Source organism: Anas acuta, chromosome Z, assembly GCF_963932015.1.
Source record: "Anas acuta chromosome Z, bAnaAcu1.1, whole genome shotgun sequence".
NCBI lineage: Eukaryota > Metazoa > Chordata > Aves > Anseriformes > Anatidae > Anas > Anas acuta.
Window position 1 is genome coordinate 6,115,763 of NC_089017.1, and position 22,961 is coordinate 6,138,723.

Sequence of the window (22,961 nt, forward strand, 5' to 3'; positions counted from 1 at the left end):
TTAATTGAAAACATATTTTTTATTAAAGGTAGAAAATACATAACAAGTAGCATGGTCCTGCATGTTCCCAATCCCTCTCCCCTCAGTGAAAAGAAGCATATTCTACAGCCTGGAATTGCAGTGATTCCCTGACTTGCAGACAAATGTTTCAGCAACGGTGCCCTCACTTGAGCTTTGGCTGAGGGAAGGGAATCAGCATGCCAGAACAAAACTGATGCAAGGTCAGGAAATTCCTGCAGGGGCAGGAAGATCTCCTCATCCCATGTCTCTGCGTCTGTTCAAGTACTCCTGCATTCAACAAAAAGAACACAGAAGTTTCATTCCTTACCTCCCAAGCCTGAGCCCAGCTTTCCTTAGCACCCAGAGCAGCAGGTCCAAAGGACCAAAAGAAAGACAGAGGACTTGAGGAGAAACAGGTAGGAAATCAGTACAGGCAGCTCTGAGGGAACACATTGTTGTGAAATATCCAGCTTGTGACTATTAACAGCATGAGGTGAGGGGTCTCGAGGCATGTTTAAGTATTGACATGCAGGTTGTCAGGTACTGAGGATCTGTGCAGAGCACGACTGTTCCCATGCTCTCCTCTTTGCCAGGATGATCCAGACGCTGATGTCTCATCCACTGAGACCCTCTGAGTGCTGAAGGACATTCATTTCTGCAGGAGTCCAGTCCAAGGACACAGGGCCAGCTGGGTGCAGCAAAAAATGGTAAGAAAGAAGACTACTGTTTGTCTGTATATGTTCACCCAGTTATGCAAGGCCCAGCAGCACTGGAAGAGGATGGGGCTGAGACACTCTGACCTGCAAAAAGTCATGAAACATAGCTCAGTGCAGGACATGAGAGGAGGGCTTCTTTCAGTAGTACCAATACAAGATGCTTATAATCATATGTGCAGATCCCACAGGTTTCACTTGGCTTCTGCCTAACCTCCAGCACAAGAAGCATCCTCTGGGTACACTGATAGCCACATGCAGGAATGAAGCAAGTGAGTCAAGCCCTTCAGGGAGAGGCCTTTCTCAGCCATCAAGAAGGAGACAAGACAGGCCCCAGTTATAAAGCTTTGCTCCAACACGAATTCATGGAGCTGAGCCATGCAGGAAACCCTGCTGTCCCTATGAAGTCTGCAGCCAACACTGTGCTTGTCCAATCCCTCTCACGCCCAGGTGTTACAAACCCAGATTTCTTCAGAGGTGTACAACAGCCCCACAACTGCTTCATCCTGGCTTTAGCAACTGAACGGGGCAGGGACTGAGCCCACTGGCTGCACAAAGGAGCTGTGCATCCACTAAATGCTCCAGACAACCAACAAATTGAGCACAGCCAGCTGTGTGGCCCCCTCCATATACCCCTATAACCCATCCAGAACATCACAGCCCTGGTAACCAGCTGTCTCTCTAGCTGCTGAGACTGTGTTGAAAGCCCTTACTTAAAGTCCTCACAGATGCCCTCGTAGGCTGCTGCCTTTCCTTATGTTCTCAGCCTTGCCTTTGGCTCATTGCCTCTGCTACCCCCCAGGGCTCTCTGCCCAGCACCTGTTTCTGATGTATGCCTCTCTCCACAACATTAAGCCATTGCTGCTGACTACTGTACTGTGCAGATATGCTTTCCGATAGCACTCCTTCCAGCCCCAGGCCCCTGAACTTCAGTCTCTAACAAACTGTGAGCTCCCTCCAGCAGCCCTGTTATTGTACTGCAAGCACACCACGTACCACAGGTGCTGGGAACCCAACCTGATGCTGATTGTTCCCATTTTTCCCAGCCTCCCTCTGCCACTGGTCTCTTTGTAGCCCTGGAATGGAAGCAGGCAGCTGCCCTCCATTTTTCCTGGTCTACATGTATTTCTAAGCAGTTGATGGCCAAGATTTACTCCCGGTGGAGCATGTAGGACAGGAAGGAGCCCCATTGCATCTCCACTTCCTGGGGAAGCTAACCCTAACCCTAACCCTCCTGTGTGTGGTCTCCTCTTACCATGTCACTCGGCTGTACATCCTCAATGCTGGAGTTCCTTCAAGGAGCCACTCAAGGGAACGGAAGAGAACTGCAGTGAGAAGCAGAGAGGCAGTATTAGGGTAGCACCAAATAGGTTGCTGGACACTTCTCAGCCCCACATGTTATGTATTTCTCTTTAGGCATCTTAGTGAGCCTCCCGCCAGTTTCTCCCCCAGCCCAGCACTTTCAATGAACACAGTCTCCATTCCAAGACCACTGAATAAAACCTGTGACCCAGGAGCACTACCTGTGGAAATAAGCTCCACATGCCCCACAGTGACTGTGTGTGGTATGGCTGTGGCACTGGATGACTGGAGCCGCCCCTGCTCACCTGCTGGATTTCCTTCATTGCCACACGTATGGAAGAGTGAAGGCGAGGGAAGGCCCGCTGCCTGCTTCCCGCCTTGCCCAGGCTTGACTTTGTCTTGCTCTTGTCCAGGCTCTGTTGCTCTTGGAAATTCTTGGTCCTCCTGAACCACATGGACCTGAGAACTGTGGCTGCTCCCGCCTTCAGGGTGTTCCTGTCAGCTGGACAGGCACTGGCAGAGGTCTGCTCTTCGTGGGGGCTCTCCTCTGCCGCCACGGCGGGGGTCACTGTGGGGGACTCCAGGTCTTCATAATCCAAACTCTCGCTGCTATTCTGAGGGAGAGGAGAGTGGATTCAGCAGTGGCTTGCAGATGCTCCATGCACCCCAAAGAGGACAGCCCGCAAGCAAACCCAGCTGTGATCACTGCTGGCAAATATGGAGCAGGCGGGCAACACCAATCAGCCAGGGCCTCTCCCCACCCCAGGACTCCCCATTGCCCAGCTACTCACATTCCCTGGTGCATGCAGAAGAGGCCAAGCTGCCTGGCTAGAACAGAACACCCCCAGAAGGAACCCAAACTAGAGAGAGCGCTGCAGTGACTCTCTCAGCGCAGGGCACAGTCCTTGCCCTATCTCCTTTTCCTGCTGCGAATCCTCAGCACTCACCTGCCCGCAGGGAACAGTCAGTTTCTCCATGAAGGGCTGGATGCCCACAGTCTGGTGATACTGAACCAGTTCGGTGAGAGATGTGTGAGCACGGTCTTCCCCCAGGATCACGTAGCGTGTGTTGGGCTGCATCTCGATCATGTAGTGTCTGCAGCGGCCTTCGCCCCTGGGGAAGTGGACAGAGAGAAACAGTCATGGCATGGGGCCACAACACCTCTCTAGGAACCAGTCATTGCTTTCCGCTCTTGTCTTAAGGGCCCAGGTGAGATCAGGAGCCAAAGTAGCAAATATTGCAAAGATGCAGGAGATCCTCCATGCTGGAGTGACACACGCTGTGCTAGCAGTTGCAGGAGGAGCAGCAATTTCCCCAGAGTCAGTGAGAGGCAGCTGGATCCAAACCCCAGCAGACTACACTGCTTCCCATGCCTGTTATCTACATTACAACTTTGCCCAGCCCCTTGAGGGATGCTGTACAAAGACCATAGCAAGAGACAGACTGCAAGGTTTTTTGTCTGCCACTCCAAACTGAGTCACCCACAACAGGAGAGGCTGAATGCCATACTTAATGGACTCTTCTGCGGAGAAGGCTCACCCCTCCATCCATGCACAGCTCAGTTTAGGACCTTAACTTTTCTTCTCTGCGAGGTTCATTACCTGTACGTCAGGGTGTAGCCTGGTCGGCTCTGGCTGATCCGAACAAGGAAGCAACCCAAAGGCTTGTCAATCAGCAGGTTTTCAGCTTCCCTGTAAGTAGGAAATAATTTTTCAGCAGACAGTGAGCAGCTGCCTCTGTGCAGAGATTCCCAGTCTATCTCATCTGCTCCCATGGCAGTGCTCCCAGTCCACTGGGAGGCCAACATCTGCCCCATGTGTTCCCAGCTAGAGGTTTCCAGTCTCAGGCTTGCTGGAGCAGGGCTACATTAGCACACTCAGGAGACACAATACGCTCAGACAAAGCCGTTCCAAGCAGCGCTGCTCCAAACCTGCTCCAGAAGTCTGCTGAGTGCAACATCTGCCTTCCAGCACAGATCACATAACAAAGCATCGCTGAGATGAGGAGGTTGGGCACACACACATTTTCCAAGGCACCAGAGCTGACAGAAGTCAGTATGGTGTAGGTTAGTGGTGCTCAGCACAAGGTGGAAAAACACCAACTGCCCTTACCCCACTGGCTCTCTACTTCCTGCAGGAAGGAGGTCTTCCCCCTCTCTGCCCAAAGGACAAAGCATTGCTTTGTGCTTGCCATGTGCCTTGCTCTAGGCTAAAGGTGACTATAAATCACCAGTGCAATTTGGGATTGCTCTGACTGCTCTGTTACATGAGGTTGAGCTTCTACTACTGCACAGAGACTTAAATTCAGCATCAGAAAGCACCACTTAAAAAACATTTTAAACCTCAGTGTTTTAGGGAAGGATTTGCAGGCAGAGAACCTGCCTTGTCCTTCACTGTGAAGCACTCATAGCTAGCCTACATTTGAACTCCCAGGCAGCAGTTGTTTTGTCTCCCAGGCGCTGGTTGTTTTCACGCATTCTTGAATTTGTGGACAAAGCAGTAATGCAGACGAGGGCCTTGTTAATCATCTTTTTTAAAAAAAGCAGCTACCAAAGAGCTACTGTAGTGCTCTTTACTAAGCTAACACATGCTGTGTAATGACTCTGAATAATGTTCGCCCTGATAAACCAACAAAATCCAGTAATTTGTAATCCAATAAGACCAATGGAGACTTGCAGTTTTAACAGAAAAAAAAGAAGTTACAAATTGGAAAAAGATGACAAGGGTGCTCAAATGACAGGCACATTTGGCACCAGAGCCCCCACACAAGTCCCCCTAAGTAAGTGACACCAGGAGTTAGCAAGCTTGCAACTCTACAGATTAATTTGAACCCTGGGAAAACTGTAGCCAGAAACTCTACCTGGCTAACCCCACTGCCTTGCTCCTATCTGATCACTGGTATAATCAACATTTCCCAGATTGTCACACTGCTTGGAAAGAGGTAGTGCTTGGCTCAGCCAAGAGAGTAAAGCATGAGGCCTACTCACTAGCAGAATTTCAGACATTAATTTAAAGGCTTTTCTTTTTTTCTTCAAAAAAGCATGAGAGTTCAGTCATCTCTACAAGAAGGTAGGGCTTTGTGGATGTGTCTCCCAGCCTAAAGGGATGTAAATTCCACCTATACTGCACTTAAATGAAGAAAAGTATCAACAAAAAAGCCTTCTTCTATTTCCACACCTAGGGACTTCAGTGAATCTTGTCATTGGGCACCAACTAAACTATTTTTTAATACTTTCACGAATAAATGAATACTGAATTCTTTATTCTTCTGCTGTAATTTCACCTAAACTGAGAACATGAGGATAGTCATGAGTCAGAGCAAAAGTCCATCTTCATTCAATATCACACCTATGCAAATGGTCCAGAACGTGGCAAGCACGTATGTGTATTTCCTCAAGTATGTTCCCAGCCTCCTTTTTGTGCACTGGGGCTGTATTTAGGGACCCACAGGGAATTTACTTGCTATGAAGTAGAAAAGTCCACAGTCTTTCCTTGGGCCTATGTAGAGTTTCAGCAGTTGCATCCTGCGACGCAACGCTCTGAGCTTCTGCCTAATGGTTTGAAGCTTCCAGCCTAAGAGTGAGAAGTTATGCATGTCATTCCCATTCCTCAAGGACACAAATCCAGGGGAATCCAACTTACACATTCTTCTTAAGGACACCGCAGCTTCTGCCTGCCTGCCACAGCCCAAATTGTGCCCAGCACACTCACCTCCGGCTGATCATTCCATGCAGCCAGCTTGGAAAGGCCCCATCATCCTGCATGACCTTCTGGGCTTGCGTCTCTCTGAACCAGCGGAGAGTTGCTCCTCTCTTGAGTTGCCTCATTTTTGCCTCTTCTCCAGTCTGTTCCTCTGTCCCCGGAACAGGGCGAGGCCCAGTAGGATGAAGGAAGTTGTCGAAAGGAGTGAACTGAAAATGGGGAGAACAGGAAAGTGGGAATGAAAGAAAGCAAGGTCAGACAGGGGCCCTTTGAATCACTTTGGCAGATCCCATTCCTAAATGCTTCAAGATAAGATCAGTCACAAACTATCATGTGCTGCTTTCAGCTCCTCAAAGGTCCTGACCACACTTTTTAACTAATGACGCTAGGAAAGGACTCTCTCTTCTAGAGAGATTATGCTAGAAAGATTATGCTCTCCTGGGACCACATGCAGGAGAATATGTGCAAGGAGCAGGAAAACTGTACAACTGGATAAGTAATCCCAAACAGAGCCAAGGTTGCTACCTCTGTTAGTTTGCTGCGTGGCCGTGGCACCGGTGGCTGTGGTGGCATGTCAGGGACAGTCTGAGGACGGGGATAAGGCCTAGGGAGTCTTTTCCGTGGCAGAGGGATTGGAAGGGAGATTCTTTCTGCAAGAAGAGGAAAGAAGTAGATGAAATCTAAGGTCCAAGATCCATGGGATCCATCCTCCCAGGCATGCTGTCACTCTCAGAGAGAGGAAAGATTTTGTCTTTCCAGCACACACAGTAGCAACAGCAGGAAGAGGGATCATCAAAAACATGTTTGTGGAGCTCAGTCCTTTCCTGTCTTTCCTCAGCCAGGCTTCTGAGACTGGGAAGAGGCAAAAGAGGAAAAGAGCACAGCCTCACAATCACTGTCAACTCCCACTCTGCAAGCCACAAGGAAAGCTACGTACAGACACAAAGCTATGATCAAAGTTCTCCCACACAGAGAAGGTGGGAAGGCCACAGCTTGGCATTCCTCCCAACACAGCCAGCAAATGACCTTCATCACGCTGCTTCCACTCCCCACAGAGAAATCCTGACCTTCAAAGGGTGGAAATGTCAGCACCTCTCTGCCCACCCCATCATCCCCATGAGAGCCTAAGGCAGGCCATCATCACCTGGAGCTAACAAAGTGGCCGTGCATGGGGCAGTGGGAGTGGGATTGACTCACTTTGGGCCTCTGCTTCCATTGCCTGCTGTCGGCTTCTTTCTCTCTCTGCCTCTTCCTGTTGCCGCTGTGCTTGAGCTCTCAGCTCAGCCACCAGCTCCAGGTAACTCTTCCTGCATCGGAAACCCCTGAAAACTGTTCAGAGAAAAGCTGTGGTTAGGAAAGAAAAGTGCTGATCATGCCTCTTTCACTCCCTGGGGGAAGCACACTGGATGATATTTCTTTGCCCAGTGCAAAACCCTCAACACCTGAACCACATTAACAAAGAGCAATGCAGACACTCTGCTGTGAGCAGGCAGTCAAAACCATATGAGAACTGTCTTCTGTTCATTAAACTGCCAGATCACAGATTTAAAACATCAAATTGCAGATCTAAGCCCTCATCTCTAATGCCAAGGCACAGGATGCCTAAAAAACAGTCTCACAGAAGGGCCGCTGTTAGCCATCTAACTACTCAGCACCCTTCAGACACTACTTTAATAAAAGCAAAGCTCTTCTATTTAGGAGACAGGATTTCCTTGGTGTCAGTCCATGTGATAACCTTTCCCTTAAGCTCTCATTACAGAGTTCACCAACAGGATTAGCGACAGCGCATTATTGTGCCTCCTGTACCAGTACTGAAGCACACGAATTGAAAGCAGCTCCCTCTCGTTCCTCTCTGGACACTACCCACACATCTTCCCCCCCAGAAGACAAGGAGCAGCACGTGACTGATGTCTGTCACTGTGCGGTGCACGGCTGGAAGCTGCTCAGATGCTGCAGCAGTGCAGCAACCCACGCGGAAGAGAAGCACAACAGGGAGGGACCAGGCAGGGTGACAGCTCCTCCTCACTGCACAGTCCTGGAGCCTGTGCAGGGGGAAGCACCAGACTGTGCTCTGCTCTGAAGAGTCAAGAGCAGACACTACTTGGAAGGGAAAGGGAAAGGGAAACCAAATCAACTAAGCAACCAACCAAACCACACACTCTTTTGCCTCTCTCTGAAGGCAGGAAGGAGACCTGCTTCAGGCTCATCTGCTTTTGCCTCCTCAGCTCACACAACTCACAAACAAGCCCTGACTCCAGAGGGCAGTTAGCCAGTCCTCGGGACACAGCCAAATCATATGCTTGTCCTGCTCTGCTCAGTTCCCCTGAACACATACTTTCCCTTTCCAAGGCTGGGGCTGCTTGATGGCTCTTCCCTATTGAGGGTAATCACTGAGGACACAGGCAGTAAACACTCTGACTCCACAAGGGCTTGACATGGAGACAACCTGCCTGTCACCTGAGAAGGTGCAATAAAGAAGCAGGGACTAGAGAAAAGTTCCTCCTTGCTCTGGTGTGAGACCAGAGTTGAGGGATCCTCCTGCCCCAGTGCTCACCTTTCTGTATGACAACTGCTGCTCTCTCCAGTCGCTCCACATACTTTGCCAGCTGTTCCTGGTGCCAATATTTAAAGAAAAGCCGTGACTTTCTGTGAGGTTGGGGAGAAAAGGAAGTAATGAGAAATACTGTTTGTGTAAATTTGTATCCAATCACCCTTTGGACAGGCATTTCATACAGCCATAAAGTTCTTCTGAAGGGAACCAGGTAACAGTTCACATGTATAAAGTCTCTGCAGTTCAGAACCTCACTCCCAGAAAGTTATCCACACCTACCCACATATCCAGCCCGTCACGTCTGTACTTTGTAGTATCTTCAAGCAGCTGAAAGACAGGAAGGAAAGTGAAATAAGTATTTTCTCACCCAGACTGACCACTCTGTGGCCAGCACTTTTAGGTGCTGAAAGAGTGAGAACTTTTCCTCACTGGGATATGAGGAAGTTTCCTCGTAAACAGGAATATTTCCTATTTATGCCTCACTATTTTTGCACTGCATTCTTTGTCCTGTCACCTGATGACACTCAGTAACTAGCTGTCATCTATTGCACTCCTTGAGGTACAGCTAGGAGAAGATTGCATTAGTGAACATCGTCAAAGGGGCTCACAGATACAGACTTCCTTCTGCTTTCTGGGAAGCAATTCCACAGAGCCTTTTTCCTCATTTCATTTCTATGCAATTTTGAGTACAGAAGCAAAAGGCTCACTAAGGCAAGATTTCCTTGAGAAAGTCTATTTTCCAATTTCAGTTTTATTTTGCAAGCTCTGGTGATAAAACTTGGTTTGCTTAGAAAGTTTCTGCAATGCTTGGAATGAAAGCAGTACTCCAGCTGTCACACAGCTTCCTCTCTCTGCTTACAAATCCAGGCTGTGAAACTATAGTGACACTTTTTGCAAGTATCTTGCATAGCAAAACAGAAATTATTTTCCTTCTATCTCAGCCAACTTGTGCTGTGCCAGGAACTATATCCAAGGTATTTTTTTTTCCCAAACGCATCCTATGATTTTTGTGTGATAACATGCTGTGCTGTCTGTCTAACATCATCTCTCTCTCTCATCTGTATGATTCTCTCTGAACCCCACTTAGGTTTGCAGTTCTTATTAATTCAGTATTATCAATAACTTCTAGGAAGTGGGGAGTTGCTGGCCTACTTGTAGGAAGGAAACTGCTAACAGGGTAACACTTCAGAGCTGGAGGGACATTTACACTTGGAAGGAACAATCAGGTTCTGGAAGAGCTGTGGGTATGTTGTGCCTGTACACATAAAAAATTCTTGGACCAGAAACATCGTTTCTAGCCTGGAAGACATTCAGTGCTGGCTGCTTAGTCAGCATTGCCTTTATCTTTTTCACCTCATGAGACCATCAGGAAAAAACCTGGGGAGGCAGCTGTCAGCTGGGCTGAGTCTTGCCATACTGAGTTCTGTGGACACCCTTAACCATTACCATGACTCCCCAAATTGAGTCCCATTAGCCAGTCCTCATTCCAGAGGGTAGTAAAGTTTTAAAATTGAATTGAATTGCTTACAGAGTAATTCAAGAAAGATTTCATTCATCATTGCACCAAATGAGTTCTAAACACTAGCTGTCTTTGTCCAGGAATTTCTGTTCCCCATCACCACAAAAACGCGTCCTCACTTTGTTCTTTCTACTCAGTTTGCTATTCTGTCCTGACAACAAAAGTCTCTGATGAACAAAGTGGATTACACATAACAAGGGAAAGGTTCCTACCTTTCTTTGTTGAGGGAAACATCTGGTTTAACTAGAAGAATTCCATATCTGTGAAAAGCAAACCAATTCAGCAAGATTAAAGCCATATCCTTGACATGCCATGCTGATCCATGTCATCCTCACAGCAAACAACAATAAATCAGTCTTTCTCAGTAGGTCTCCCACAGCGAACACCACCATGGTCTCAGGCACGTGAACTGAGAAGAAGCAGATTCACTCCCTGCCTGTATCTGGTTACCAGTGTCACTTCTCTAACAATACCTAACCAGAAACATTCAGAGGTTTTAACGTACCTTTCAGCAAATTCCTCAAATGATGGTCTCCAGGAGAAACCGTCTCTTCGGATCCGGATAGTCTCCAGCAGTCCATTGTACCGGAGCTGAAGCAGCACCACAAAGACAGGATCAGAGAAACAAACAGACATAGGCCAGAACTGGTCAGTAGCGCATCAGTAAGTCACTCTGCAGCCCAAGCCTCTCTAGTTCAAAAAATAACAATGTTTCTTTCTGATAATATGACCTCGGCTAAAGACTGAATTTACCACATCCTGCAACTCTGGTCATTAACCACTTTCAGAAACCATAAAAACCAACAACCGAAATAGCTTCACCTTTCAGCCAAGGGCACTACTTAGCCCCTGTCCTTCAGAGGATAGTATTCTGCTTCCAAATCCGTACAAAGAAGTACCCTGGGGAACAGATCAACTTCCCTCTTAATCCCACCCTTTCTTATACTTCATATACATATACATACGCATACATAAACACACACCAAAGAGGCCACAGAGCTTTCTGAACTCTTCTAATCATTTTCAATATTCTTTAAAGTGGCTGGATCTCAGACTTGACACAATATCCAAAGAAAGTTATATCAGCACATATCAGCTCCTATCAGAGCAATCCCATCTTGGCTCCTGTTCAGAGTTGCCCTGGAGAGGTACTGTCTGTACCAGTCCCCATCCAGAAGATGCAAAGATAAACCCTAGTCCCTGACAAGCAGATCTCACTGCAATCATGAAAATGAAATGGGAGAGAAGACTGTAAAACCTGAACATCGCAATGTTTCATAAAAACTACCAAAAGCCCAGAACCTTTACATGCATAAAAAGTGTTCCCATTCTTTCTCCTACAAGGGAAGAGTCAGACCAGTAAGCTTCCAGCTATGTCCATTGCTTTTCAATAGTGTCTGACCTTCCCTTCCTTAAATCTACTCCTTCCCTGCCTTAGATCTACTTTCCATTGAGATTTGGCAGAAGTACCTGCAAAGGAAACTGCTTTTCCTTACCTGCTGTAGCAACATCTGGTTGTCCACAACGCCTGGCTCTTTCTGGCTATTGGGCTTTATACAGCGCACAAAGTGTGGGTTTGCAGAATACATCCTCTCCATGAGAACCATCAGGGAATGCTGGTGAGGGCAGAGAAAGATCAACAGCCCAGCAAGCCAGAGTGCTGCCAGCCCCCCCAGTGCTGTACCCTGCAGCTGAGAACTGTCTTCCCATGCCACTAATTCAGGCTCTTGTAAAAGCAACAGCCCAGGCTCTGACTACAGCCAAGTTACTGCTAACAGCCGTGCCTGGCACCCAGAAAAAAAACTCTGTCTACAAGCTGGATGCTTTAAATATGCTTAGCAGCCTGGAAGCTCTCAAGAAAACATTACAGCACACATCTCAAGGGGCACTGCGGGGCATCAATACTTTACCCGGAACTGAGCTCCAGCAGACTGCTTTCGTGTACTGTTGAACTTGTTGTCTGCTTCTGGTACGATCTGAAATCAGACACAAACAAAAGGGTCACTCCTGGAAGGAGTGCTTGATTGCTATCTAAACATTTCTGTCAGAAAGCAGATGACTAAAATAAGAGAGAATGGATTTCAGGAAGGTAAATCAAACACAGCAACAGAGGCAACCAGAAAACTCTGCACAAAACAAAGAAGAAATTGTTGCCATCAGATTGTTTGCTCCCATTTTCAGCCAATAATAAACATAAGTTAGCTACATCATCTTTTACCAATTTCCATATGGACCTCAAATGTGATACCTTGGCTTTCACATGTGGCATCAGTGTCCCTGTCCTGGAGATAGTGGCTGGAAGAACAGAGACAATAGTTAATTTTGTACCTTTGCTCACAATCAACCATTCCTAAACATTCAAACCTTACTTCATACACAAATTTTCCCACATATGCTAAATCACAGACTGTACTTTAGATTTCACTATCTGGAAATATAAGGATAGAGCTGAAGAAGGTGAGAAAAAAATGCAAGAATACTAAACACACCACCCAGGCAATGTTATTTTCTGTCAATGGGAAGACAATGGGGTAATTGAGTAACCATAAATGACCTTCAAAGAAAGATCATCAATAGCAGGCATCTAACAATGCAGAAAAAAAGTATATATATATATATATATATATATATATATATATATAGCAAATGGAAAGCTCACCCACTCACGGTTAACATGGGAGAGGGGAGATCACATAAAGTCAGATAACATAAAATTAATTCAGTGACAAGACAAAAAATTCAGGGAAATTGAATTTACTGAAGGATCTAATGACACTCTTGCACACCCTTGATGCAATACTGTTGTGTGAATCATACAATCTCAGAATGACTGAAGTTGGCAGGGACTGCTGGAGGTCATCTGGTCCAACCCCACTGCTCTGCATCGCCACCTAGAGCTGGTTGCCCAGGACCAGACAAATAATCTGCACTGAGAACAGGTTTATGAACTTTCAGATTTTTAGAACTTTCAGGACCCTGCATCAGTGGAGATTCAGGTTGGACAGAAAAGATTCTTCACTGAAACGGTGGTTGGGCACTGGGACAGGCTCCCCCGGGCAGTGGTCACTGTGGTGGTTTTACTGTGCTAGGCAGCTGAACACCACAACCGCTCTCTCACTCCCCCTCCTTAGATGAGGAGGGGAAGAAGTAAAGTAAAAAACAACTCACGAGTTGAGATAAAGATAATTTAACTAGCGAGAAAAAAATAATTATTAAAGAAAGATTATTATTAACTAAGCAATTTAACTGAAGGGAAAAAAAATGAAAGGGGAAAAGGAAGGGGGAAAGGAAAAAAAAAAAACAAACAGCAAAAGAAAACAACTAAAGGCTATGTGGAAGTGCAGAGGAAAGAAATTACTCTCTAATTCCCACAAATGAGCGATGCTTGACCACGTCCTTGAAGCAGGGCTTCAACACATGTAGCCGGTATTCGGGAGGAGGCCTGACATTTTCACAACGAGATCCCACCCCCCCTTCTTCTTCCTGTTTCCTCCTTTTATTGCTGAGTGTGACACCACATGGTATGGAATATCCCTTTGGTTGGTTTATGTCAGCTGCCCTGGTTATGTTTCTTTTCTCACTTTTTTGCCCACCCCCTACGAGGGTTAGAGAGGCCTGATGCTGTGCCAGCACTGCTCAGCAGCAAACACAACGCTGGTGTGATAACACTGCTGTTCTGGCTACAAGTGCAGAGCACGGCATTGTATGGGCTGCTGCAGAGAAAGTTAACATCCCAGCCAGACCCAGTACAGTCACAGCACTGAGCCTGATGGAGTTCAAGAAGCATTTGGACAATGCTCTCAGACTCATGGTCTGAATTTTTGGTGGTCCTGTGTGAAGCCAGAAGTTGGACTCATTGATGCTTATGGGTCCCTTCCAACTTCCATGATTCTATGAACAGGATCAAAAAAAAAAAAAAAGTTGCAGCAGCAGCACTGTATTCAGACAAATTACAAGCAAGCATCTACCTGACTTTTCTTTAAACCTGTACTTTCTCAGAAGTTTTGGAGACTCTGAGGACTTACCAGTAACTGGAAAAGTGGGAGTATAGTGGCAGGAGAGAAATAATGCACACAACCTCATTTTTTTTTAACAAGTTATACCTTAATTTTTTTTAAAAAATGATCTTCTCTACCCCCATTGTTTGCACTGTCTCAACACCAGTTTATTTACCATGTGAATAGTTAGGAGCTATGGCTTTGTCCAGCTTCATTTCTAGACAAGAACAGAGCATCTAAGCAGTGGCTATATCTCTGGGAAAGGATTCAACTTTCCTTGCTTTCCAGACATGGTCAAAACAAATGGTGCAGGTTAGAAAATCTACCAGAGCGATCTCAGGAGGTATTGCTGACAGGAAGACTAACATCCTGCTGCAGCAAAGACAGCAATCAACCAAAACCTGGATGCCTGGAAAGACCAGGCTCGGCTGTAACTAGTGGCTGTAAAGATGGTCAGGCCTGTGGTCAGAACTATGTATATGCAACATTCCTTCAATTCCACAGGAGGAACCCCTCTGGATGTTCCTGCTATAATGCCCATGTACCAAGGGGAAAAGAACAGCTCAGACAGCTCCGTATATGCCAGCAGCCCTACTCCAGGCTGCAGCCTTCCCAGAATCTCACTGAGGCTGTCAGCTCTGAAAAACATTTGTAGCACACAAGACTCATCCCTACACTTAGCTCTTGCCAAGGAGAACCACAATTCATGTTGGACTCCCTATAACAACAGAGGGACTTGCCTGTGAACAGCATACTGAGCAAGGGGGTGATGCTGTTGATGAAGAGCCCACGGACATTAGCTGGCAAGGTGTCTCTGTTCTTCTCTAGAAAGCCATCAGCAGTGTATTGTACCTAGGGAAAAGGGCAATGGTGCTCACAAGCTTGCTGTGAAAGCCACCTCCACAGCTTGCCAGGAGCAACTGTTAATCAGAATGCACAGTGGCCTGAAGGTGAGTTCTGTTAGAGCACATATATCCCCTTCAGATGCATTAGAAGGGCATTAGAACCACAGGAGACAACAACACTGAGACATTTACCTTTTCTTGTTCAGCTTTCCTTGATTTTGAAGTCTCATTTGCTTTTGGTTAATGCTTCACTCTTTTCCTTGCTTAAACCCTCTTCCTTTTGAAAAGGCTGCCATCCTGTCTGTAATGTTTCTCTTGCTCCCTTCCTTTCTCATCTCCGGTTTGCCACTCCCCTTTCTATGCTAGTGTTAATGTTTGTAATAATGAATGTCACAAGTAACAACATAGTCAACAGCTCAGATTACTAAATTACATATTAGAATGACCTGATTTTCATCTCTGACCCTGCTCCAAAAATTAGGTCAAATCAATTTGATGTATTTGGGCCAATGCTTTCAAAGCTGTAGCAGTAAGGCTACATGAAATAGTCCTAAAAACCTATCTGCTTAATTAACAACTATGCATATTAATAAGCGCCTCCATCAAAATATTGATTACCTGGTTGCTCTCACTGTGTTCCTCAGTGTTTGCAATACTGACAGCTGCAGTCTGGACAACAACAGGTTAAGGCAAAGCCATCAGACTTGCCTCCAGGGCTGTGGATGTAGGGCTTTTTCTTTCTAAAGGACTAAGATTTCAGCTCCAATAGACTGATGATGAATGTGACAGATTCTTTTAATGCCATATGCTTCTCAGAGGAAGTCCCACTTCTAAAGAGCTTCCAAGGAATCCTAGGAGGCAGCTCCCAGGGAATTCAAAGCCTTATTTGTCAAGCATCTCATTTCCCCCCTTCCTACACTATGTAAGCATTCTTCCCACAAACAGTACCTACCTTCCCAGCATAGTGAATGATGCTGAAGCCCAAAACACGTCCTCGGGCCGGCTGGAAGTGTAAATTCCCTTTAAAACTGCTGTTTAGCTTATCCACAAATGTCTTATCAGTTGCCTGCAAGAAAGCAGATTTCATAATCAAACTATACGGCTGCAACAGAGACATGATCAGGGCATAAGGAAGCAAAACAAAGTACTGGAAGTAGCCTTGGCTCTGCAGCAGTTTCGTGCTCTCTCTGACTCTCCACAGGGATGCCATTATTATTGGACTGTCCCTGATATAACTGTCCTGTTCCATCAGATACACATAGGGACCCCTCTACTCACCTTGCTATTTCACACACCTACACAGAGTTTTCTCTTCAGCCTACAGACTTATTGTTACATTCCCCACATCATTTTTTCTGTCCCATATCCCATGCATACCTGAGGGAATGCACTCTGCTCATCCAGAAGAGACAGCAGCCCAAGTGGCTTGGCCAGGAGCAGATTCTGTAGGGAAAAAGAGAGAGAGATTATATATACCTAAAGCAGTACAGGGTATCCACTGTCACCTACACCACGCTTTGAAAAGGTCTTTCCCAGATGCATCTCCTCCTTGTGAGATGGAAAGAGCACACTCCCGTCTTGGCTGAATGGAGCAACTCTGTTCCGTCAGTCCTCTCTCACTCACCAGAATAGGTTCGTTATTGTTGAATGTGATAGTCTCCCAAGACAGTTCTTCCGCCCTGTAGGCAGCCTGCTCCAGCTGGAAAATGTGCTGGGACAGAGAAAACAGAGGTTAGAGCCCCCAGCAAACTTAGTTAGACCATCCTGAACATCTTCCTTCTGACCTTGAGCAGAGGACAGAGGCATGGCTCTCTTACCCATGGCGTCAGAGGCCCAAGATGAAGCCACTGTTCTGCATGCTCATCCATAAGTTTGTCACTCACTGGTGGTGCTGCATAGAGCTAAAGCACTTCTCAGAGTCTAAGCATCCCTGCTCTGCCAACTCTGGTTATTGCTTGATCTTTCTAATCATACTCTCCCTGTACCATTGGCTCTTCTGCCACAGCAGAGAAGGCTGCTGCTTTCAACCCTGCTGTTGCCTTCTAGGCAACAGACCTGTTTTCTACCAAGTTCTCCTTCATATGCTAGGTAGATCAGTGTTCTGCTTTCCCTGCCTCAGGGAGAGATCACCCACAGCATACTTACATGGTTGAAGAAGTGCTGCAGCTGCTCATTGGCCAAGTTTATGCAGAGCTGTTCGAAACGATTCACTGCAAAGTTTTCAAACCCAAAAATATCCAAGATACCTAAAAGAGGGGAAATGAGCACACCATGGAGCCTGCAGACCCCAACACACAACCAGATCTCCTATCACAGCTCTTGTGGCACACGAACCCCTGGCCAAGTAGCTAGTGGCAGCCCTCCTATAACTCCTCTTGGACAACCAGTTTGGAGAAGACCCACTCCAACCCCCAGCTCCTCTGCAAAGCCAGAGTGCCCCAAACTGCAGACTCACAGTTGCTTCAGATTGCTAGAACTACAGACTTCATGCTGCTCACTAGCATCTCCAGCACAATTGTGCTTTTGAAACTGGAGCCCTACATACAATCCCTTCAACAGCTCACATGGCATCTATCCTTTGTCATGGCTGAGGAATGCATGTTTGAGGACAGAAGGAGCAAAGAAGGCAGAACTCACCTATCTCCCTCAGCTCTACTTCAGGATCCACGTTCTCAGCCAACAGCTCATTGATCTTGGAAACAATCCAGCCAAATACTCGGCCATATGCCACCTTTGCAATGGAGTCCCGAGCATCTGCACAGAGAGAAAAATACACTGAAGGGTTCTGAGGAGAGTAGGGAATATGGCACACAAGCTGGCTCAATACGTTCACCTCTAGTAACAACGTCTTGTGCTTTATGAAGCTATTTTAAAGAACAGCTAAACATTAGGTATCTGCCTGATCATCTCAGCCTTCTGCAAGCTCACAGAGAGCTCTTCCAGTCTGAAGTCTTCACAATCTTTCTAGAAGATCAGACATGGCATACTAGGGCACTTGTGATACCATACACAATGGAAAATGTTCATCCCCACTTTTTAGAATATCCAGAGACTTGCTTTCCCTGCTGCTCATCAAATGGGTGAGGATCCTGTCAAGATTAAACAAGCTAGAGGATACAAGTTGTTCTTAGGAAATTGAATGGTTCTGCTGCAAACACTTGAAATTTCTCCTAGCTGATAGCTGTTACCAAAAGTGTTGAAACACAGTGGGCAAGAGGAAGATGCAAGTTATGAAAAATTTGCTGATATTGTAAGAAGAGGGAGACTAAATCAACAGGCACCTCCTGAAAGATGTTATTTTATTGCCTAGATAGATGTAGGAGAAGAAATTTGGGAAACATAAATAGATAATTATCTGTTTTCACTTTTTTTTGTCCATTTTTTAAGAAATAATCTAGAAAAGCTGGGATTTTATGTTGATTTTAAAAAAATCTTTTAACTGAACCTTTTTGTGAAGATTATCTTGGATTATTATATTTTTTCCTATTGAAAGGGAAAATAATAAATGCAATTGTTACTTTAACATGCTTCCCTTTCATCTAACTCCTTCCATGAAACTGCTCCATCTCACTGATTCTCTCAGTTATTTCTCCAACTATTACCTAAAGCTCTGCGCACTGTCAGCACTCTGCAGCAGTAGCCTTCCTCTCTCTTGCGCAGACAATTACAGTTTTCTTCTAGGCTGAATCACAGAGAAAGCAAGGATAATTCTTTCATTTCTCATTTAACCTCTGCAGTCTTCTGGAGGTCAAACAAAAGCAGCATTCATGGTCCTAGGCATCAGTAAGAAACTGAGCAGATACGCACTGATACTTGAGTGAAACAAGTATCTGAAACTGAGCAGATACTTGCCTCTGTGCAAATGGCACGAGGAAGCGTCACAGACAGACATCCTTGTTCCCAGGATATTGCACATCTGTAGGGACGCCCTTCCATCAAATATGAGTCAGTCTTTAAAGCCAGCACATCTGTAATTAATTATGTTTCTTACCTTCTGCCTGCTGCTGGGTGTGAAAACGCTGAATCTGCTCTCCTCGGGTCACTGACATTGTGCAAATGAGGCATTTCAACAGTTCATCCTCCTGGACTCCAAACTGACCCTGGGAGAGAAGAAATAGACAAGGAGTCAATACCGAACCTATATTCTACATATGGGGATTGTATATACGTCTGTAGAACACCCAGTATAATGGGGCCATGACTTCAGTTAAGGCCTTTGAACTAAACTGTAAAATAAGCATTACTGTTAACATCTTGCAGCACCTGTCAAATGCATGCTCTGAGATGTGTGTTATCCCGTGCAGTAAGATCACTCTTGCACTCCCTCTACTTTCCATTTTGATCTCCCAGTGCTGTCACCTGTCACATTCTCTGGGAGCCACACCAGTCCCTGCTGAATGGTTTAATGACTTATTGAATAGCACCACACCAAGGTGACTGTGCATAGTGCTGAGGTGTCTGAGCTGCAGCAGACATCAGTCACGTGAACCCAAAAGAACCAGGAAACAAACAGATATAACTGAACTCCTCAGTAATTACTCTGACAGGAATTCCCCTCCTGTGGGAAAAAAAAAAAAACAACAACAAAAAAAAACAAGGAGCAGGTTTTAAAAAGACAGGCAGAAAGAAGTTGGCTGCTGAACAGATGTATGTGGTTGTTTCAGGTATGGTGTAGGAGGAATACAGGCAAGGAGATGAGAGTGAAACACAAAACCAAGGTTGCTGGGCTTTCAAAGAGACAAAATCAAAAGACAGAGAAAAAGCACAAATATACTACATTTTTCTGTTCCATATTGTTAACAAAGTGGTATAATGTATGCATCCCGTACCGTAGAAATGGGACAGTCGTGGGGAATATATACTTTTTAATCTGATAACAATTTTACGCAAGGTAGTAGAAAGTTTAATTCAGGACTATCAACAAAAATAATAGCAGTTAAAGTGGCCAGGATTTGTGTTAAAGTACAAAGCTAGTGTTCAGGAACTGCAAACCCGAATTTCTCCAATGCATTACACTTAGTAACATAAGGAATTTGATTTTTAAAAACTTTACATTATGTGAAGTCAACAAGGCACATGTAATATCAACACATGCAAAACACTGGTCCTAGATAAACAAGAATGAGAAGCTGGAAATTGTCTCTTTGGATTGACCACATAGCAATAAACACAAAGGCAGGCACGGGGCCATACTTGAAAACAATTTTTTCTTCAGAAGTCCTCGTACTAACAGGCAGAAACATCCTCTGCCATCTCTGGCAGGAGCAGCTCCTGCAATTACACTGCCAGTGGGGACCAGCATCATATCTTTGAAGTGTCTGTCAGCTCTTCTTGTGACTCACCGCTGCAGCCTTCAGCCATCCCCGGGAGGCTTCACTCATTTTTAGAGACCCATTGCTCTCTGGAGGCTCGAAGGTCACGTTGCCCAGAGACAAGACACCAGCCAAGATTGCCTGCATGTCCACTTGTTCCTAAAACACACAAGAGGGGTGACTGAAAACCTACTACTATATAACATACAACACATGGAGTACCCAGATGGTGAAGAGGTGAAGGAAAGGCACGGGCAGCCTGTGGGAAAAGGCTCTACACAAAGTCTGAGATTCAGGTAGTTTGGAAACACCATAGAAAACTCAGAAACATAGAGATCCCCAAACTGACCTGTTCTTGGAAGCCCACCATGTCAAGGGCATTGCACACCTCTTGGTATTTCTGCTTCCAGCGCCGAGCTACGTCCTCTGTACCAAACTGTCCACTTATGTACCTGAGAAAGTGCATACCCCATACAAAATCATCATGCAATCAGCATAGCAAGTCAGTCCTACCCCAAACAAACAAAGCAGGTCAGCAGCAGTGAAGATGTGAAAGGCAAGGAAACTTTTCCAAGGTGATGCAACAAAGAAGAGACTACAGACCTACCAGTTTTCATGATAATCCATAAGATCTCTTCATGTAGTTCCATTCAGACCCCACTCTTGCTTCCATTCAGTTGTTTACCTGTATCAGGCTCTACCCCCACTGGCAGAATAATAGGCTCCGTTTTGCTGCTTCCCCTTCTATCCCCCACCATGAAGACTAAACCAGGGTTGGAAGTACCTGTAGAGTGAAGGATCCAACAGCCCATACATCTCCTTTTCTTCTGAAGACAGTCCAGCAAACATGTAGTAGAAGATATGAAAATTCCTCTCGCCAGTATCGTGTTGCACTACCCGTGACTTCTCTAACAAATATTCGCTCAGCTTTGCACCTCGCACTGCACACAAGAAGGCAACAGGGTAAACTTTGCACTTGGAGACATCAGGCTGACTGAGCTGCCCCACATCTCTACTTTAGTGACAGGAGCATGGAGTTGTCTAAAATAACTATCTTGTGTACGTGTGTACGACACCCTCTAGGCTGCCCATCACTCTGGAAGTGGGCTTCTCCATGCTTCCCATATTAAATCTGCTCACCTCCTTTAAAAACAACCAAAACTTCAGGCACCACTGAGCATTACTGATACCTCACCTGCACCATCATTCCCATATCCTTCCCAAACTCCCACAGCATCCAGACCCATCTTAAAGCCATGATTACTGTTGTTACTTTTCTTACTTGCATACGATTCCCACAGAGAATCAGGTAATGAAGTTTCACCCTCCTTAAGTTCTGGCTACTCAGTCCATTCCCTCCAGTGCCTAACCGAGCAGTAATTTCAAATATTGCCCTTGACTTTACCTGTATTGTTCTGGAAACGCAGCTGTATGTATTTTCCAAAGCGGCTACTGTTGTCATTCATCACAGTCTGGGCATTGCCAAAAGCTTCAAGCAATGGATTTACCTGTAAGAGGTATACAGATAGAACAAGCACTCTTCAAATTAAGTGACTCAATCCAACTTGTTTGAAAAAGCTTAACTTCAGCATTTGCTGTTTACTGTTTCAATGGAATAAGAACCACTCTGCCCATATGCACTTATTTTCTCATATCTTGGAAAAAAAACCTGCAAGAGCCAAATATGACAAAGCATAAGCAGCATGAAATTACTGAAAATAAGCACAATTGAACTGAATTATGGTCTTACTTGCTCTCAGTAAGACCATCCACTTATTTGTTAAAAGACATTGTTGGTATAACAAACTTCTCCAGTGCATCTGATGTGGCACTTATAGATAATTTACTGCTAGACTATAGCAATAAGCAAAGTAAATATGGCACTTACTGAATGTAATCATGATAAATTACCTAATGACATTTGTAGCCAGCATAAGGATCAGGACAGTGAATTACAAAGAAACTAAGAGAACAGTAAGACCAGCCTGGCAAACCATATACAAACAAGTTCAAATGACAATTTTTCCATAATTGAGCAAAGAATGCCTGCTGGCTGGAAGAATGGTGACTTGGGGCACCTGCTGGGTAACCTGCAGAACACAGCTTTACAGCGTGACACAGTAATCCCCAAAGAGCTAACCTAGTCTTTGAATATATCTACAGGAACCAAGTAAGATGACTACAGTGAAAATGACTCTTCACAGTCACCTCTACATGCCCCAGTGGCACTTCACCTGAACTGATGTAAACTTTGTTGTTAATAGAACAAATACAGGCTGGTTACAAGCATTGCCAATCAAGCCCATCAGGGCTCATCAGGCCAGGCACAATGTTGAGCAAACACAGCTATCCTGCTTCCTAAACCTGCTAAAGTCAGAAACAGCTCAGCAGTACGGCCTGTGCCACCCCTAAGCAGAACCAGCAGGCATAGAAATGTCATGCTCCTACAAGAGAGAACACAGCCCAGGCATTCACCTCAGATCTACCACAGATGTCACTAAACTGAAATAATATGCAACAATACAGAACAATTTATTTGAGTCTACAAGAAACCTGAAACACAGGCTTTAAAACGAAACAGTCCAAGAACTTATTCCACTTAATCTATCACATGGAAGGCTAGGATATGATTTGCTCAAAATAAAAACTCCTCGGGGAGCAAGTCAAGTGGAAATACTTAAGACCAGAGACAAATATGTTTCAAAATCAGCTAGCAAAAGTATATGAAAATAGAAAAGATTAAGTCAGACAGTTAGCATGTATGTGCCTGACAGTAAGTATAACAAGCCAATGAGAGGTTACTGAAGGCTGTGTGGATTCTCCATCCCTGTGTTTCATTAAACCAAGACTTCATTCTTCCAATAAAACTCCCTGTTCTACCTCAAACAGGAAATGATTCAGAGAAAAAGCCCCTAATCCCTTGTAACAGCAAACATGCTAAACGATCACAATAGTTTTCTGCCATTTAAGAATCAAACCACTACATTCCCAGCAAACAGAATTACTGACCCTACCAACTC

At 45.4% G+C, this 22,961-nt stretch overlaps 1 protein-coding gene across 2 annotated transcripts in view; it reads right to left on the bottom strand.

Moving 5' to 3' along the window:
• The window catches only part of LOC137847775 (myosin-IIIb-like), a 26,742-nt gene continuing 3,781 nt past the window's right edge, over window positions 1-22,961 (bottom strand). The window contains exons 5-30 of one of the 2 annotated variants that reach the window (XM_068666275.1): window positions 21,347-21,449; window positions 20,726-20,882; window positions 20,291-20,393; window positions 19,972-20,100; window positions 18,621-18,729; window positions 17,267-17,383; window positions 16,775-16,875; window positions 16,254-16,340; window positions 16,007-16,072; window positions 15,582-15,695; window positions 14,525-14,636; window positions 12,035-12,081; window positions 11,697-11,762; window positions 11,283-11,402; window positions 10,292-10,377; window positions 9,999-10,046; window positions 8,547-8,594; window positions 8,271-8,362; window positions 6,914-7,045; window positions 6,242-6,366; window positions 5,726-5,925; window positions 3,617-3,706; window positions 2,963-3,128; window positions 2,321-2,629; window positions 1,969-2,038; window positions 1-800 (exon numbers count right to left, since the gene is read on the bottom strand). In XM_068666275.1, coding sequence (XP_068522376.1) covers window positions 1,991-2,038; window positions 2,321-2,629; window positions 2,963-3,128; window positions 3,617-3,706; window positions 5,726-5,925; window positions 6,242-6,366; window positions 6,914-7,045; window positions 8,271-8,362; window positions 8,547-8,594; window positions 9,999-10,046; window positions 10,292-10,377; window positions 11,283-11,402; window positions 11,697-11,762; window positions 12,035-12,081; window positions 14,525-14,636; window positions 15,582-15,695; window positions 16,007-16,072; window positions 16,254-16,340; window positions 16,775-16,875; window positions 17,267-17,383; window positions 18,621-18,729; window positions 19,972-20,100; window positions 20,291-20,393; window positions 20,726-20,882; window positions 21,347-21,449 — 2,775 coding nt within the window. In that variant the 3' untranslated portion in view covers window positions 1-800; window positions 1,969-1,990. Of the gene's footprint in view, window positions 801-1,968; window positions 2,039-2,320; window positions 2,630-2,962; window positions 3,129-3,616; window positions 3,707-5,725; window positions 5,926-6,241; window positions 6,367-6,913; window positions 7,046-8,270; window positions 8,363-8,546; window positions 8,595-9,998; window positions 10,047-10,291; window positions 10,378-11,282; window positions 11,403-11,696; window positions 11,763-12,034; window positions 12,082-14,524; window positions 14,637-15,581; window positions 15,696-16,006; window positions 16,073-16,253; window positions 16,341-16,774; window positions 16,876-17,266; window positions 17,384-18,620; window positions 18,730-19,971; window positions 20,101-20,290; window positions 20,394-20,725; window positions 20,883-21,346; window positions 21,450-22,961 lie in introns of those variants that run through there. The other variant, XM_068666276.1, reaches the window with a different exon arrangement.